General features: G+C 36.8%; 1 protein-coding gene across 4 annotated transcripts in view; it reads right to left on the minus strand.

Moving 5' to 3' along the window:
• Positions 1-4,244: 4,244 nt before the first annotated feature.
• The window catches only part of LOC124619560 (RNA-binding protein fusilli), a 775,817-nt gene continuing 762,600 nt past the window's right edge, over positions 4,245-17,461 (minus strand). For 2 of the 4 annotated variants that reach the window (XM_047146047.1, XM_047146048.1), the window contains exons 17-18: positions 13,576-13,624; positions 4,245-8,660 (exon numbers count right to left, since the gene is read on the minus strand). In XM_047146047.1, coding sequence (XP_047002003.1) covers positions 8,629-8,660; positions 13,576-13,624 — 81 coding nt within the window. In that variant the 3' untranslated portion in view covers positions 4,245-8,628. The remainder of the gene's footprint in view (positions 8,661-13,575; positions 13,625-17,461) is intronic. The other 2 variants (XM_047146046.1, XM_047146045.1) reach the window with 1 other exon arrangement.

Below are 17,461 nucleotides of genomic sequence, written 5' to 3' on the forward strand. Positions count from 1 at the left end.
GACATCGGAAGTTCACTGAGGCTTTTTGCAGATGATGCTGTGGTGTATCGAGAGGTTGTAACAATGGAAAATTGTACTGAAATGCAGGAGGATCTGCAGCGAATTGACAGATGGTGCAGGGAATGGCAATTGAATCTCAATGTAGACAAGTGTAATGTGCTGCGAATACATAGAAAGATAGATCCCTTATCATTTAGCTACAAAATAGCAGGTCAGCAACTGGAAGCAGTTAATCCCATAAGTTATCTGGGAGTACGCATTTGGAGTGATTTAAAATGGAATGCTCATATAAAGTTGATCGTTGGTAAAGCAGATGCCAGACTGAGATTCATTGGAAGAATCCTAAGGAAATGCAATCCGAAAACAAAGGAAGTAGGTTACAGTACGCTTGTTCGCCCACTGCTTGAATACTGCTCAGCGGTGTGGGATCCTTACCAGATAGGGTTGATAGAAGATATAGAGAAGATCCAACGGAGTGCAGCGTGCTTCGTTACAGGATCATTTAGTAATCGCGAAAGCATTACTGAGATGACAGATAAACTCCAGTGGAAGACTCCGCAGGAGAGACACTCAGTAGCTCAGTACGGGCTTTTGTTAGTTTCGAGAACATACCTTCACCGAAGAGTCAAGTAGTATATAGCTCCCTCCTACGTATATCTCGCGAAGAGACCGTGTGGATAAAATTAGAGAGATTAGAGCCCACACAGAAGCATACCGACAATCCTTCTTTTCACGAACAATACGAGACTGGAATAGAAGGGAGAACCGATAGAGGTACTCAGGGTACCCTCCGCCACATATTGTCAGGTGGCTTGTGGAGTATGGCTGTACATGTAGATCATGAGCTCTTCTTACAGCCTTACTTCTTTCAGAACTGCCCTCCTATCTCTCAAACCTAGCCCAAGTTCTCCTGGAAACATTCTGGGACTAGCACACCTGGAGGAAAGAATATTGTGGAGAAACTCCTTAGCCATAGCATAGGGGATTAGAATGAATTTTCACTTTGCAGAGGAGTGTACACTGGTATGAAACTTCCTGACAGACGAAAGCCCTGTAAGAAGACCATAACTTGAATCAGAAACCCTTGGCTTTCAAGGGGAAAATGCTCAACCAAACAAGCTTACTTGTTTGGAAAGTGTTTGTTATTAGAAAATAGTTTTAATCTGTCAGGAAGTTAAGAAGAGTTGTTTACAAGTGTTATGGGTGCTAGTCTAATGAAAGCCATAAATGTGTAACAAAAATATGAAAGAGGTCATTAGCTCAAAATACAGTAAACAAACATGTTCTTAACTGTGTGCCAGATGTTCTCTATGTGGTACCATTTGTAATTTAAATATTATGACGGACAAGGTCAACCTATATCCACTAGTTTCCTCAAAACCTTGCCATATCTGGAAGGCTGTTAGACAAAAATTAGCCAAATGTGGGCAGGAAAAGAATTAAGTATGTAATTCCACAATAAAATGTAAATTTAAAAGTATCATGGTAATCTAGATAGGTTGAAGAGAAATTCGACATTAAAAAATATTCATAATGGGGAAAAAAGTCGAGAAAATAGAGAGAGAGAGAGAGAGAGAGAGAGAGAGAGAGAGAGTGAAACATACCAATATATTATTTTTAGGGTAAGCCTGATAGGAAGTGCTGACCTGAAAGTGTCAGGCTGCCACATTTACAGGCTTATATAAATTTCGTAACATTATTATTTCATTAATCTGATCATTTTAAAGCTGAATGTATTATAGTGTCATTAATTTCATTACTTCACTGCTCTGGACAGACTGTTACTAATCGATACTTGAACATGAAACACAAACAGTACTCATTTTGTAATTCCAGAATATCTTGCAAATGAAGTGAAATTAGCTTTTCATTAGCATTTATGTAAAGAACGCATATGCATGTTAGGAACACTTTTCAACTAATAATCTTCATGATATAAGTAACTTTATGAAAAGAATTGTTATCAAATGTATTTTACGAATTTAAATACTTAAAACTAAGAACCAATTAATACGACCGCTAATAAAACTCGGAACGAATTAATACGTAATTCCGTGATGTCAGTCCCTATACAACACCAACTTTTTGATTGTAATCCATCAGTTTTCTGTTTGTAATAATGGATGACGTAACTGTTGAGTGTTAAGACAATATACAATCAGTAAGACAATATACAATCAGTGGCAAATCAACCACCAGGCTCTCAGTTTTCTGACAGTTTTTGTGAGCTAGTTTTGTAACCCGTATTGTGCAATAAACAAGTAATTCTGAAAAAGAAATATCATGTCAACTTCAATTTCTCAAGATTTCTCTTAGCACTACCAAATCATTAGCTACACTGTCAAGAACTCAGCAAGTTGCCGCAAATTTTGATGGAGCAGATACTCGCAAATTCTTTTACAACCACTGCAGCATCGGAGATCACCAAGAAATGAAGATGAGTATTCGCTACTAGCTGTTATGCCCTGTTGCACAGAGAGAGAGCAAAAGAGAAAGAGAAAGAGAAAGAGAGAGAGAGAGAGAGAGAGAGAGAGAGAGAGAGAGAGAGAGAGAGAGAGAAACTTTACAGCTTTGTATTTCAGTGTTTCATTGTGGACCTAGAAAGCATCGGAACACACATTTTGCGGCTGTTATGAGTTGCTTATGATAACACTGAACTTAATGCTGTGATTCTATTTACTGTACATATCAATTAATTGTCTCCTCTGAAGCACACAGCTTCTGTAACAGTTGTGCTTTGAAGTATTCATGTGTGGGAAGCACTGTGAAATGTCAAGGAGACAAGTACACATTGTTGATTTTGTACAGTGATAGACAGAGGATTAAATTTTGATGTAATAAATTTAAATACCTTTATTATAAATAAATAATTGCACAAAATAGACTTCAGGCAGTTCAGAACAATTTCAAAGTTATGTTTTACATGCTGTGATTTGCAAACACCAAATTGGTGCTATTCAGATATTTTAACATTCTGCAGCTGAAAGCAGACTGCAGCCCCTACATGGCAAGAATGGGAGTTAACACTCAAAAACAAAGATCTTATTCACTCTTAATTATTTTTACAGACATCAAGCATAAGAAATTTATTTATGCTCATTGAAATCTCGAGCAATAACAGATTAACTCAATTTCAAGTGTTCTTGGGCAGTTGGATTATTTCAGCTGAATGTACAAATATAGGAACAACAGCAAAAATCACTCACTTTATTCATAGTCACATTTCTTAAAATTAAACAACAAATAATAATTAAAAACTTAAAAATCATACAGCATTAATACACAAATAAAAGCTATATCGCACGATAAATATTAAACAAATACATGCAACTATAGATGTACAACATAGTTGTACAATTCAAGGAGAATGTAGGTATCACATTAACACTTTTACATAAAATATAAATACAAATACAGCAAATTTACATCAAAATATATTTACAGATATGACATCCTGCTGTTCTAACTGCAGGCTGATATGAGCTAATATAAATGAATGTTGTGTCATTGATCTATTCAACATTCAAAGCATAAACATTTGAAATATAGTGCCATTTAGATTATACTTTAACTTTGTAACTGCAAAGTAGTTCTTTAATGAAGAAATGTCATTATTATTATTATTATTATTATTATTGCTTTCTCATACATATTTAAAGTTAATGTTCATTCCATAGGGCGAGTTTCAAATCAACATCAAAATGTATGGACAAGTTAGTTTTCTTCCCATAAATTTTATAAAAATTTGTCAGCAGTAATTAATTCCCAAATGGTTATTCATATGCATCTGAAAATTATTGAAAAATGTAGGAAGACATGAAAATAGTTCAAATTAGGGCAATGCTGAAACCAGTAAGTAGAAAACCATTGGGCTCCACTTGAAATACCTTAGACCATACTTCTAGGGAGGAGGTGGGAAGGGGTAGGGGGTGGGAAGGGGGAGGGGGGAAGGGGGAGTGGGGGGGGGGGGGGGGGAAAATTACGCACACACTTGTGGTCTCTCTTCCTGCTGAAGGTAATCTTACACTAATAACAATCAGAAGACCTAAAAGGAGTCACATGAAAGTGTGTGGTGTGTATGAGGAAGAGAGGAGTAGTTGGAGATTGGAGGCAGGGAAGGGGAGGGGGGGAGGGGGCGGAGTGAGACAAATAGAGAGAGAGAGAGAGAGAGAGAGAGAGAGAGAGAGAGAGAGAGAGAGAGAGAGGGGGGGGGGGGGGGGGGGGATGAGACAAACTGAACCGGGTTGAACTAAAGCAGCATTATTTTATTTTCAACAGTACATCTTTTTAACATTGATACAAATTATTTTCAAGCTATCAGTATTTTGGTAAACATAAGAAATTTACTGAAGGGGCTAATATTTTAACAAGATTAAATGCAATCAATGTAAGCAGGTTTTGTCTCTGAGAATTTTAATTTAGTTCAACTACTCATGTTCATCTCTCTTAATTGCATCATCAGTGTAAGTATGAGGCAATAGTGAACTTAAATTTCATTCATTTAATTCTCTCATGTGAAACGTAAAAAGTGTAATTCCTGATAGCCGCATATTGCAGGAATATTTTACATTCTTACAGCAGAATGTTGCTTCAGTCCTCCAAGGGCTGTTGCTGGTAGCAAAAATCTGCTTTGGGTAATGGTGGACTATTCCTCTTTAAGCATCAGCTTCATGTAGCAATACATTCTGCTTCTAATCTCACAGCCTGGCACTTTTGTCATATCTAGTGTTTCTACAACAAATCACAGTCCCATTTTATTTCAAGGATCATGAAACAGGAGTAGAAATTCGGGGGTGTCAATCGGCAGACACTTTTTACACCCTAATTAACACAAATCTTCCAACACCATCTTTCTCGTACAACAGCACTGTGCCAGATGATTTCAAGAACATACTATTTTAATTGAACCACATCCTATGATCACCTGAATTATGCACAAATTTGTTTATTCATAAGGAGACATGAAATACTTACTCTTTCTACAATTTCAATAACCAGTAAATCAATAATCACTGTTAGTATCCAAAAGACAAATGTGTGAGACTGTGAGAGCAGATACTGTTTTGCTACATATTTTTGTTACGATGCTTTGCTTTATGATAGTTACTTCATTGCAGCATGCAGTGCAGCACATGCTTCATAAAAAATGAATGTTTAACAACCATAGGAGTATGCCTACTAACTATAAACATATATATAGTGACATGGCTATTTTCAACACATTATACATACAAGTACAGTGAAGAAATGTAAACTAATTAAAAAGGAAGACACGTATGATATTTGCTGTTTTTTCAATTAAAGAAAAATACTTACACTTTAACACTAATTACAATATGGAAAAAAATACACTTCATGTACGTATGCTTAGCATAACGTTAGTGAGTACTGTTGGCAATCAGAGGGCAATCTTGATAGCAATGTAACGAAATTCTATTTCAGAAACAATATTATATGAACTGCACAGTTTATATTGACTGGATGGAGTAAAGGACTTCCAGATTTTAGCTGATTTATTTCAAGAGGCTACTAAAATGCAGTACTGTGTTCAGACAGCAGAAATCAACTAACTACTGAAACATGGAAGATTGATTTTAAATATATTAACACCATTTGAGCTTATTCATACCTATTGCTACAGAAATGCAACGACTCTAATTACGAGAGCTCTAAAAACAGCCTTAAGATCTCACACCTGATTTATTATGGTGTTTCAGTGGAATCTACAAACACCCTGTACCATCTAGAATGCACTGGTATGAGATGTTCTGTTAAGCCATCTACATTAGAGAGTGGATTATTATTATTATTATTATTATTATTATTATTACTATTATTATTGGGCTCACAACAGCTATGCCTTTAGCAATTGTCTTTTAATAATGGGCCGTAAGGTTAATAATTAGAAAATCTCCCACGCAACCAATCCTAGTACATCCCATAATGCAGTCATCTTTTGGCTAAAATGTCTCCAGGTCTATCTGTTACCTCTCACCGCAGCTTTATATTAGGTGTCCTTTTATTAATGCCCTGTAAGTTTTCTAATGACCAGTACAAATGAAGTTTAAAATTAGTTTTCCTCATTGCTACTCTGCTCTAGAATTTATTTCTTCTGCACCTGCTCATGATCTTTTCATCAATTACTTCTTTCTACAAAATCAACATAGAAATTTTCATTTTCTAGGGTTACAGTCATGTAATATCCTACTTTCTGTTCTTCAGATTGTGTTACATAGTGTCTGGTTTCTATTAGAAAGACTTACCTTTGTGTATTTAATCCAACTGACAGAGGCAACTGTACATTGTTGAGACTGACAGAACAGTTATGTTTTTGTTCATTATCTACTAGAACCTGCATGCTTCATAAATTTGACTTCTTTCATATTCGAATAATTTTAAGTAGATAAATCTCCCTAACATTATATGAATGTAAGGAAATTACTAAGCCATTACATTTTTTGCAACAAATATCTAGCTTTGAATACGAGAACGTTATCTGAGAATTCTCATAATTTTTTCCAAAGTAAAATATTATTGAAAATTCACTCATTTTGTCAGTATTAGTATAGCGACATATGCAGAACTGTAAAGCAGCAGCAAGTATACCACCTTGAAAACAAATTTGCTAAATAACATTCTCTTGTTTTTATTATGCACTTAAATCGCCGATATCTGATGCAAACCAAGTGGTTGCTTTGTCTCCTTATAACATATGGATGATAAAGCAGTCTGGAGTGAAGGTACAAACATATAAGCACAGGAGCAATGTGCTCATGAAAGTAGGACAATGAGATGATGTGAAGGGAGACACAAACACTGAGGGGGAAATCCCACAGCAGAGACAGAAATAATAATAATAATAATAATAATAATAATAATAGGAAACTGTGAGTCTTGTTCTTACACTAAACACAATGTGGAACTGTTTATTAAGAATAACCCAGGCATTTTATTCCATTGTAATAGTAGATGGGATTAGGTTTCAAATGTAGCTCCAGAACAATTCTTTTTCTTTATACAATATTTCTATACTTTCATTTGTATCAACATACTTTCTAAAACAAAGCACTGCAGGAAACATCCAATTACTCACTTTCTAACAATAAGTGAATTAAATAGCTTTAAACATAATTCACTTAACCCTTTTAAGATGGTGCCAGAGACTCACACGGGGACTGGTTATGGTAGTGCACACAGGAGACTGACGCAGTCTCGAAATGCAGTGTTAATGTGCAATGATATCTGCTTGGACAGTAGTACAAAATGGCAGTGGTCTAAGTGTTTTCTCTTGTTAGAGGACAAAAGTTTACACAAATTTTTGAGCACGGGGTAATTCACCACAACTGATTGCCAGGGCACCTTTACTTTCTAAAGAAACATTCAAGTCAGAATATTAACTACATCATAGATTAATAAAATATTGCAATTTCTTTTGCAGGCATAGAATTAATATGATAGTATATCGTAATAAATCCTTTCTACATAAAATTATTGAGTAATACTTCAATCTTCTATAAAAGGGGAATAACAACACATTAAGAAATACATAGCACGATAAAATTCACATGAGAAAAATAATTTCACATGATTAACAGACTTGTAAATATAAAGGGTTGAGATTTGGGGAAAAAGAACTGTAGAACTACATTTTAATCATTCTACAAAAACTCTCTCTTATAACTGTTTACATATTTCACATACACATGCACATGCTTATTAAAACAATGCTTAGACATGCGAAGTCTAAATTATATATTTCAAAACATAAAATACGGACATTTAAAACAGTTATATACAGATGACAAGAGATGATGGTAAACTACAAGCAAACTTTGTTGCAAGCTAATAAAATTTCAGTACCATGATTATTTCAGGTTCATACAAAGTTAAATGTAGTTTCATGCATTCAAGCTAGGCTGGAATCAATTTGTGCAGCCACTAAATCTAATAAAATGTGATTTAGGACACTTAACCATTCCTACAACTAAAAATAATATAAATTAACTTCACTGTGCTAAAACAGTGAAATGTTTTTACATTTCTGTATTCTAACAGTATTGCACACGTCCAAACATTCTTCAGTAGCCTCTCAAACGAAGAACCTGTTTTACGAGGCTCTTATTTTAAATAAAACAATCTTTTTAACATAGTGTTGAAAATTGAACTTAATATTGCTTTGACTCGATGCCTCCTTGCCATTTCTACACAAAATAATTTTTTTGGCTTCTTTAAGGAGTGGGTTCGGCAGATCATAGTATCACACCCATATCAGCAATGAACAAGTAATTAAGAATGCTGTCCATGAGAAAATATCATGAATCTCTATCAATATATTATTTATCATCTACTCCGTCCTTTCTTTTTCTTAAAAAAGAAACAAACAAAGAAGTAGTCCACTGCTTTTCAATAATTACGAGTTTGAAGTGAAATGTGTGTTTTGCTTCTGAGCACATATAATATCAAAAATAATACATTTATCGTTGTACTATTACTCACTGCTAATTAACCATGAACAATTCTATACAGTGATTGCCTAGGTTATGAAGACTTTTCTCGTGACCACCACGCTCAGCATCACCACGTGCTGAGAATGAGACTATGGCTTCGCACGCAGGTCGACCATCCCCATTATGCTGCAGCTGAATGCAGTCCGGGGCTAGCTGTCAAAAGTTCAGAGAATTCAGTTGTACAATCAATATGAACTAAAATTATAAGCATTATTGATATTTTGAATGAAAAATTTAATTTAAATGGAATATGTTAAATTACTGCTGAACACAGAGAAAGGTAACCTTCACCATCTACATCTCCAGACAGCCTGCCACCATATAGTTTACACTGTGTCAAGCATACCTGTTGTTGGTAGAGAATGGACAATAAGCAAGGAACAAATAAAAATTCCTATTACAAGCACCATTAGAAGTCGAGAGTAAATTTAATACATTATGCATATACATTTATATTCCTATTTGGGAAGATTTAATCTGTGGAATGAGATTAAGTGGTGGTTGAAGGGAGAGAGGTAAATAGGGAAGAAAGAAAAAGGAAGGAAAGAACTTGCCATTTTGTGTAGTACTGTAACAGTTCTTACACTGACCCATAGCACACCATCAATAGAAGCTAACCTCAATATATACATGCAGTGCTATCGTTTAACAGAACATTTACTTAACCTAAAAATCTCTTCACTAACTAGTTACAGTAAATTATCACCAATTTCTAAATTAACTTGACACCCAAACTCATTTCTTGATGGTTATGGAACTTTTTAGTGTTGAAAACAATGCATCATTTCTCACTATGATAATGGAAGTTATACATAAGGTTACTGCTTGCTGAAGTAACATACCCATTACTAAGTAACAAAACAATAAAGACACACAACCTGGCACTGCTACATTGTCCCAGTACTCCATGTTGTCCGGTGAGGGCTTGCATCGGATGAAGTGGGGCAGAGGAACATGGGGAAAGGGAGTGGTGGAGTGAAGGGAGGCTGATGGCTCAGACAGAAAGGCAGCAATGTAACAGGTTACAGAATGTGGCACTGGTGAGCCCATGCTGGTGCCTACAGGAGACGCATGGGCATCAAGTGAAGAAGTGTGTTGGGAGGGTATCTAGAACAGAGGAAGTGGAAGAGCCCACAGAGACATCACAGTGGATGTAGGTTAACACACACACACACACACACACACACACACACACACACACACACACAGATACACCTATTGCCATTCCAATGAACTATCATCAAAGGAGTATCCACTCATTACTCAGTATCAGCCTAGACTGGAACAATTTAACCATATCCTTCGTCAGGCCTTAATTACCTTTATGCCCCGAAATAAGAAATATTCTCATGTCTCTTGAAGACGTGTTCTGCACACACCAAATCTGCGGAATATCCTGGTCGACATACAGGGTGTCACACCTAACTCTACCACCTCTCAAATGCCCGAAACAAAACACAATGTGAAAAATAGAATTGACCAGGAATTCACGAATGTCAGGGACTCACACAATGAGCAAGAATGCACGATCCATAAGTGTAAACATACATAACTTTCAACACCAAGTTAAACTTTTTTAAATGGCACATGTACAATGTTTCTACAGAAATGAAAACTAGAAGTACAATGAGTGACAGCAGACTTGTTTTTGTTATTCTAAAGCTCATGCCATCTGAAATATGTCGACATTCAAGGATTGTGACGCCGCCACAGTTTCTGCCATAATGTGCAGAAAAATGGTTGCCCACAGCAGGCTTCAGGACAGTGGAGGCACCCTGCAGTAAGACAGAAACTATGGCATTGTTTCTGTTATTTACAGACAAAGTGTTCCAGAGCAGTGAAACCAAGTCTGCCGTCACTAATCATACCTCTAGTTTTCTTTTTGGTAGAAAAAACATACATGTGACATTTAAAAAATGCAACTTTGTGTTGAAAGTGATGTTTTTTACTTGCAGGGATTGTGCATCCCTGCCCATTGTGTGATTTTTTTTTTTTTTTGGGTGATGGTGAGGGTGGATGGACCAGTCTTCTGAAAGGTTTGATGTGGCCCACTACAATTTTCTATCCTCGGTCTTTCTTTTCACTACAGAGCAGTGCTTACACCCAATGTCTTCAATTATTTATTGGATATATTCTAATATCTGTCTTCCCCTACATTGTTTGCCCTATATGGATGCCTCAGGAAACACTGAAGTTTTTCTCTAATGTCCTGTTATAAAGTTATGTCTTTTTATCCTTGTTTCCCATGTTTTCCTTCCTTCACCAATTCCTTACCTTATCAATCCACCTAATTCCCAACATCCTTCTGTAGCACCCCATCTTCGATTTTTTTCCTTTCTGATTTTCCCCACAGTTCACAATTCACTTCTATACATGTTCTACCCCAAACATACTTCTCAGAAATTTCTTCCTAATATTAAAGATTACATTTAATACTAGTAGACTTCTTTTGGCCAGGAATAGTCAGCTTTTTTAAAGTCATCCTTGCTGCATTCATCATGTTAACTTTTCATTTCCGTCAGTGCTCCTGTCACTGTGAAAGACTGCATCCATGTAACAACCTTCTTAATCTGAACACTGCATTTTGAACTTCATTTCTTATTGTTCCCTTTTGTTTTCGAACATACTGTTTATTATCCAACTTTCCCCATAGCTTACGCTTATTCTCCTCAGAATTTCAAGTATCTTTGTGCCACACATACTCCCCACCTCTTGCCACACAGGTAGTATCCCGAGAGGTGCAAGATCTATCCTACACACCCATCAGCATATTCTGTTTCAGTCCAGACACAGGCATATACTTCCCTGCAGAGAACTTGTTAATACCGTCTCATAGATAACTTTGCTGTAACTTCTGCACAGCCTTTATGCAGACATGAATGACAATTAGCTGTCCACATGAATGAATTCCCTCCTTAAAATCACTGCAAGAGCCAAGTTGACCACCCAGTGGCTTATCACATCACTGGACACACATACTGAACTTAAACAGTATGTTCACAGACTATGCTATCTGGATCTCCTTCTACCCCTTAATGCCAACTTCTCTGAGTTAAACTGATGGAAATTGCCCTTACAACACATCCTTCAGCAACTCACTTTTCCAAGCCTTTGTCTCCTGTAACCTCTTTTCCATATACACCTCTGTCCCCATCTTCAGCCTCTCTGCATTCCATGAATCTATATCTACCACTTTTTCCCTGCTGTCTCCCTTTCTGCTTTTCTAGATCCTTTCCCCCCTCCAAATGAACTCCACAATTTCATATACCGTACATATACCAAGAAGGGATCACCAGTACCATATTATTTTTCTTGTTACCTTGACGCCTCTCCATCTCAGCTGTAAGCCATCCTTTCCCCCACCCCTTCATGTCCCTCTCACCCAACCCACCTCAACTCACTGAACTCACACCTTAATCTGGCTACAGCCTTAGCACAGTGTAGCCATGTGTGTTTTAACCAGCTAGTTCTTAGGACAGACATCGTTCAAAAGCTTAACAATGATTCCAAGCTTGTTTATGTCCCTGTCAATGCTCAGCACCTCAACCATACAGTGAGAGGTTGTGCTTTTCCATTACTGAAAATTATTGCACAACTCTGGAAAAAAAATCGGAGTTCATTACTGAAAACTTAGGAAGCAGACTTCTTACTAAAGTCAGAATACAACTGCCAATATTGGCTGGGGTGAGTGGCGAAAAGATAAAAATCTGTGGAATTGGCACAGGGGAGACGGACAGCAGGGGAGGAGTTAGGGGGAGTCTACTAACTGTGCAGTGTGTAGTTGTGTATGGAGAAAGTGACTGGCATGCAAACAAAAAGATTGGTGGTATGTCAGGGAATGCTAGGTGAAAATATTACAGGTGTAAGTATAGGAATAGGAACGGAATAAGAGAAGGATATGAACTTCGGGGCGTAGAAAACCAAATGGAAGTGTGTGGCACCAGCATTAGGGTACGAGCATCAAATATGGCAGAAACACATACACGGAAGAGGGTTTAATGGAGTAGCCAGGGGAAATCACTTTGATAAAGGTGATTGTAACAATGGCTGAAATGATGGCCTGTAGAATATGATGGTGTGGTCACATACAAAGTTAAATTTTACTGGCTGATTATTTTGTCACACAAAATAGCTTCAAAACTGATCAGACAATGAGAATCCACAAGAGTATGACCAATCATCTGACTGAAACCACTGAAGGACAATTGTTATGCATGAAATAATCTGTATGAAAATGATCTCTTTGTGGAGAGGGTGCAGATGTGTAAGACAAAATTTGCACCACTTGAAGCAACAGGTGAAAATTGTATACCCTTGTGCCTAAGGCTGCTGCCTTAATTGTATCAGTACTGTGTGTTTGCAATCATTATATAATCAACTCCTTGAGCATAGACTTCAAAGAAGAAAGCTGCTAAAGTATTGTAATGTTCAACTACCTTGCATTCGAAGACCATTATAAAAAAAGAACAATCACATTCCAGAGTGTTATTAAAGATACAATACAACTCTACACATATATTAAACTTCTAAAGGGAAAATAGTGCGCACAGCAACAGTAATCAGAGCTTCCATAATCATCTGGTAAAGTTGCCAAGATACTTCAGGCATTATGGGTAAGATGCAGACAGTTTCCTGAAAACTGAATATGTAACAGATTGGATTACTTTGTATTTTTCCTCTTATTTCACACGGTTATCTGCATGCAATTTTTGCTCAATGTGTTTTCCAATATTGTTGTCAGTTGCATCATAGTGTTATATGAAATATTTTTATTTCTGTCTAACATCCCCCCGCGCCAACACACATACAAACCTATTAGGGTAACGTCAACACTTACAAAAAGAGATTATTTCTGGAAATACAAGGCTTAGATGAAAATCAACATTAATCCTATAGTTGAAAACCATTTTTCAATGCTCTTCCAAATTTCAATACAACACGTAATGGAAGGAAATTGTAAAAAGCATTACACACAAACACATACAGACATGAGAAAACCTCCTCTTCGTTGTTCTTAAACCACACTACAAATAAAATGTCTAATATTTCCTAAATAGTTTTCACTTACTGATGCTGCGTATGTTGGGGTGACTCGAATTGAAATAATCGATGCTCCACTGCAAAATGCAATAGGATTAACAATTACTATCTTAAAAAATGTACTTTCAATAACTTAAGACAATGGCTACTACGTACAACTAACTTCTTTCGAGAAACAAATGCGTGTGTTTGATCTGTTTTTTCTTTACAACTAAGAGACATGTACCGAAATTTCTGCCAAACAGCAAATAAATTTTTTAAATGGTACTGAAGTGATTGACTACTACCACTTTTCTCCACAGAATTCAAGAAGAAAATAGGGTACACTCTATACTTTCAGTTAAGTGAAAGTGGTTCATTTCATAAGTCACTGTGTTACTTCAACATTTTCTAGTGATACAATATGTTTTTGAAGGAAAACATCAAAGTGTGCCTTTGTTCTAAATCACAATTACATGGTACCAGTACATGTTTTTATTTCAGCATGTCTTTGGCACCTTCAGTATAATTTTCGTTTATTTACTGCACATCTACATTGTTTATTCCAACTTAAGTGAATATTTTGTATACCGATGTTACAACAGGATGGAATTTTAATGCACACTGACTGACTGAAAAATGACATGTGCCCAAAAATTATGCATTACAACAGTAATACAGAAAGAAGTAGATGCACCAGTTATCATCACTGATGAGCCAAAACATTATGACCATTGCCCAACGCAAGACTGAATGCTGCCTGGTGGCACTGCACACGTGTGACGCTATAATGAAGTATTTAAGCAGAGCAGAGATGAAGGGAAAATCATTCTGGTGACGATACAGACTGTAAATGGGGAAACCCACTAACACGAGCAACTTGGCCAATGGGCAGATTGTTACAGCCTGGCCCCTGGGAATAAGCATTTTGGAAACAGTAAGGCTTAGTGGCTGTTTGCATGCTACTGTTCTTGGAGTCTATGGAAAGCTGTTAACTGACAGTGAAACCACAAGTAGGTGGCAAGTTGCTGGACATACACATCTCATCATGCAATGTGGAGGCTGGAGGCTTGCACATTCTGTAAACAGGACAGGCAGTGATCTGTAGCATATCTGACGACAGAATATAACACTGCAGCAATTTCAAAGAACACACTATTCAGCGCACATTGTTGGGCATACGGCTCTGCTGCAGAGGACCCCTGTGTGTTTCAACATTGACCATCAACATCAATGGAGAAGTGTCACCTGATCAGATGAATCACATTTTGTTGGACCAGGTTAATCGTTGAATCCAGATGTACTGTCATCCAGGCGAATGGCTGCTCAAAACATGCACCACACCATGGACACAGGCTAGAGGGGCAAGGGGAGGAGAGGCAATATAATGCTATGGATGAATTAAATTGGGCTTCCATGGCACCCATAGTAGTAATCGAAGGCATCATGACAGCTGTGGACTAAATGAACATTGCAGACCATTTGAAACCCTTCATGCTTCATGTCTTTTCCAACGGCAATGGTATCTCCCAGTAGAGTAACTGTACATGTCAGTAGGACAGAATCATGAGGCACGATAGTGAACTCACGTTGACACCTCTGCCACCAAATTTACTCGATTTGAATCCGATGCAACACATCTGGGATGCTATCAGAAGCCAGTTCCTCATCCACAAAGCATCAGCCCATAATTTTTCAGGAATTATGTGACCTATACATAGACATTTGCTGTCACACATCTCTGAAAACCTAGTAAGAACTTATCTAATTCCTACCATGCTGACTCAATGTGGTATTTTGTCCCAAAGGTTGACTAAAATCTAACATTCTATTAAGCAGGAGGTGCTAATGTCTTGGCTCATCAATGTGTAACCTTAATTTAAACCACAGACATCTAATGATGGAAAGTATTTCCTTGAAAAACATAGCAGCAATAAAAAAAGAAAAAAATATACTGGTGGATGCAGTAAAGCCTTTTTTGTTCACCTGACAATTATTGCTAGTTCACTTCCAGACAGGATTATAAATTAGAAATGATAATGGCATAAACATTTCATTTCCAGTGATAAAATTAGTAATGTGATTGTCAAAACAAAGTGTAGGTGGAAAAACAGAAAAGACTGATATACTTAAATAAATCACACATCAAATATTACTATCATATTAGGCAAAAACTAAATAAAAATATATGGAACAAGGACTAACAGTATATATTTATATTATAGACCAATAATGACTGTTCACTGACTTTTTAAACTGCAACAACCTGGGAGAAAAATAAAAATATAAAAAGAGCTTGGGAGACAAGCAGTTCCTTCCAGAAAAGTAAATGGCACACAAAGAAAAGGAAAAAGATTAAGACAATAAGTGTAAATGAAAGTGAGAAGGGTGGATGTTAAATGATTCACAATGTCACATTGACAGACAGAGAGAATCATGGGAACGTCTCGTTCATGTCATACATAACAGCACACTAAAGAACACTAATCATACATTTGCTTTCTAAGATAATCATCACAACATGAAAAAAACCCTAATGCACGATATGTTTAATGTGTGTGCTGTTTTGACCAATTAATTGCTGACGTTACATGTACACGTTGTACTCAACACTAAGACTTGCCTTCAGATATTGCGCACCATCAATACACTGACTCCAAGTTGTATAGGATTTTATCGTTTCCTGCAGTACATCTATCCTTTGAAGAAACCCCAAAGAAAAGAGACACATTGATTATGGGCGTGTTTGGAGGGTGAGTGGGCCGGTGGCATTTTGTAACCTTCTGGATACCCAACATTACACAAAAGGCAATATTATCATGTAGGAAAACAAATATAAGTTTGTTAGACAGGTAACTTGCTCCTCCTTATATGAATTCCTTTGTTGCAATCTAGACGCCACAAGCTGAGGAAAAAACAATTTCACAGAATGGGTACATAAAGTTTAGTGGTTACAACACCAGCAGCAAAAATAGGGAAGATCTCCCCTTTTGACACATACAATTCAATTTTTCCTTACAATTTTTTTCGTGTTCACTATGCACAGATATTGCTTCATCTGGAATGGAACATTCTGTTTGTTTATAAACAGCCTTCATATGGAAGTAGGCTTCATCAGGTAACCAGGAATTAATTACAAAAAAAACTCTTCTTTGAATGAATGTTTCACTACATATCTCTTAAGTTTAAATTCTCCCAAATTTATGGGAGGGGGGGGGGGGAGGGAGATGGAGGGAGGGAGGGAGAGAGAGAGAGAGAGAGAGAGAGAGAGAGAGAGAGAGAGAGAGATATATATGAAGAAGAAGAAGAGAGAATTTTGATATTCTTTGGGATATGCATACGGATGAATTATGGAAAGACAATCAGAGTGTAATGAAAATTATCTCCAATTAAGCTTCGAGTCTTGGAGTATGTGTTTGGGTTGGAACTGGGGGAGGTTGTGGTAGTGAAGGGAGAGGGGGTGACATATCAAAGCAAGTATATACAACTCTGTCATGGTTTAACATAAGGAAAAATTACTGTAACAGACTGCAAAATAAATTATTAGAATTTTCTGCTCTAAAACTGTCATGCAATGTCTACTATTTGAAACAGTAGAGCCAAGTTGGTTACAATTCTGCGTCACACAGGCAATCACGCAGAAATGTTCCAGGAAGCGAATTCCATCCCTTCACCAGACCTGTAAGTCAGCTGCAATGTTTGCAGGGTAAGTCAATCTTCCCTCAATAAATTAACCCAAATAGAAAACCACTTTTCACTAATAGCTGTGTCTTGAATTTGTGCTCATCTTAGTATCACAAGCTGCACTTCTTTACCAGACATTTAAATTCTCCTTGACCAAATAAAAAGCACCATATAATTCCAAATAGCAAATAAATAAACATGCTGTTATACTATATCTGAAAATGAGAAACTAGAATAAACAACATTTATGA

The sequence above is a fragment of the Schistocerca americana genome, chromosome 6, assembly GCF_021461395.2.
Source record: "Schistocerca americana isolate TAMUIC-IGC-003095 chromosome 6, iqSchAmer2.1, whole genome shotgun sequence".
Taxonomy (NCBI): Eukaryota; Metazoa; Arthropoda; class Insecta; order Orthoptera; family Acrididae; genus Schistocerca; species Schistocerca americana.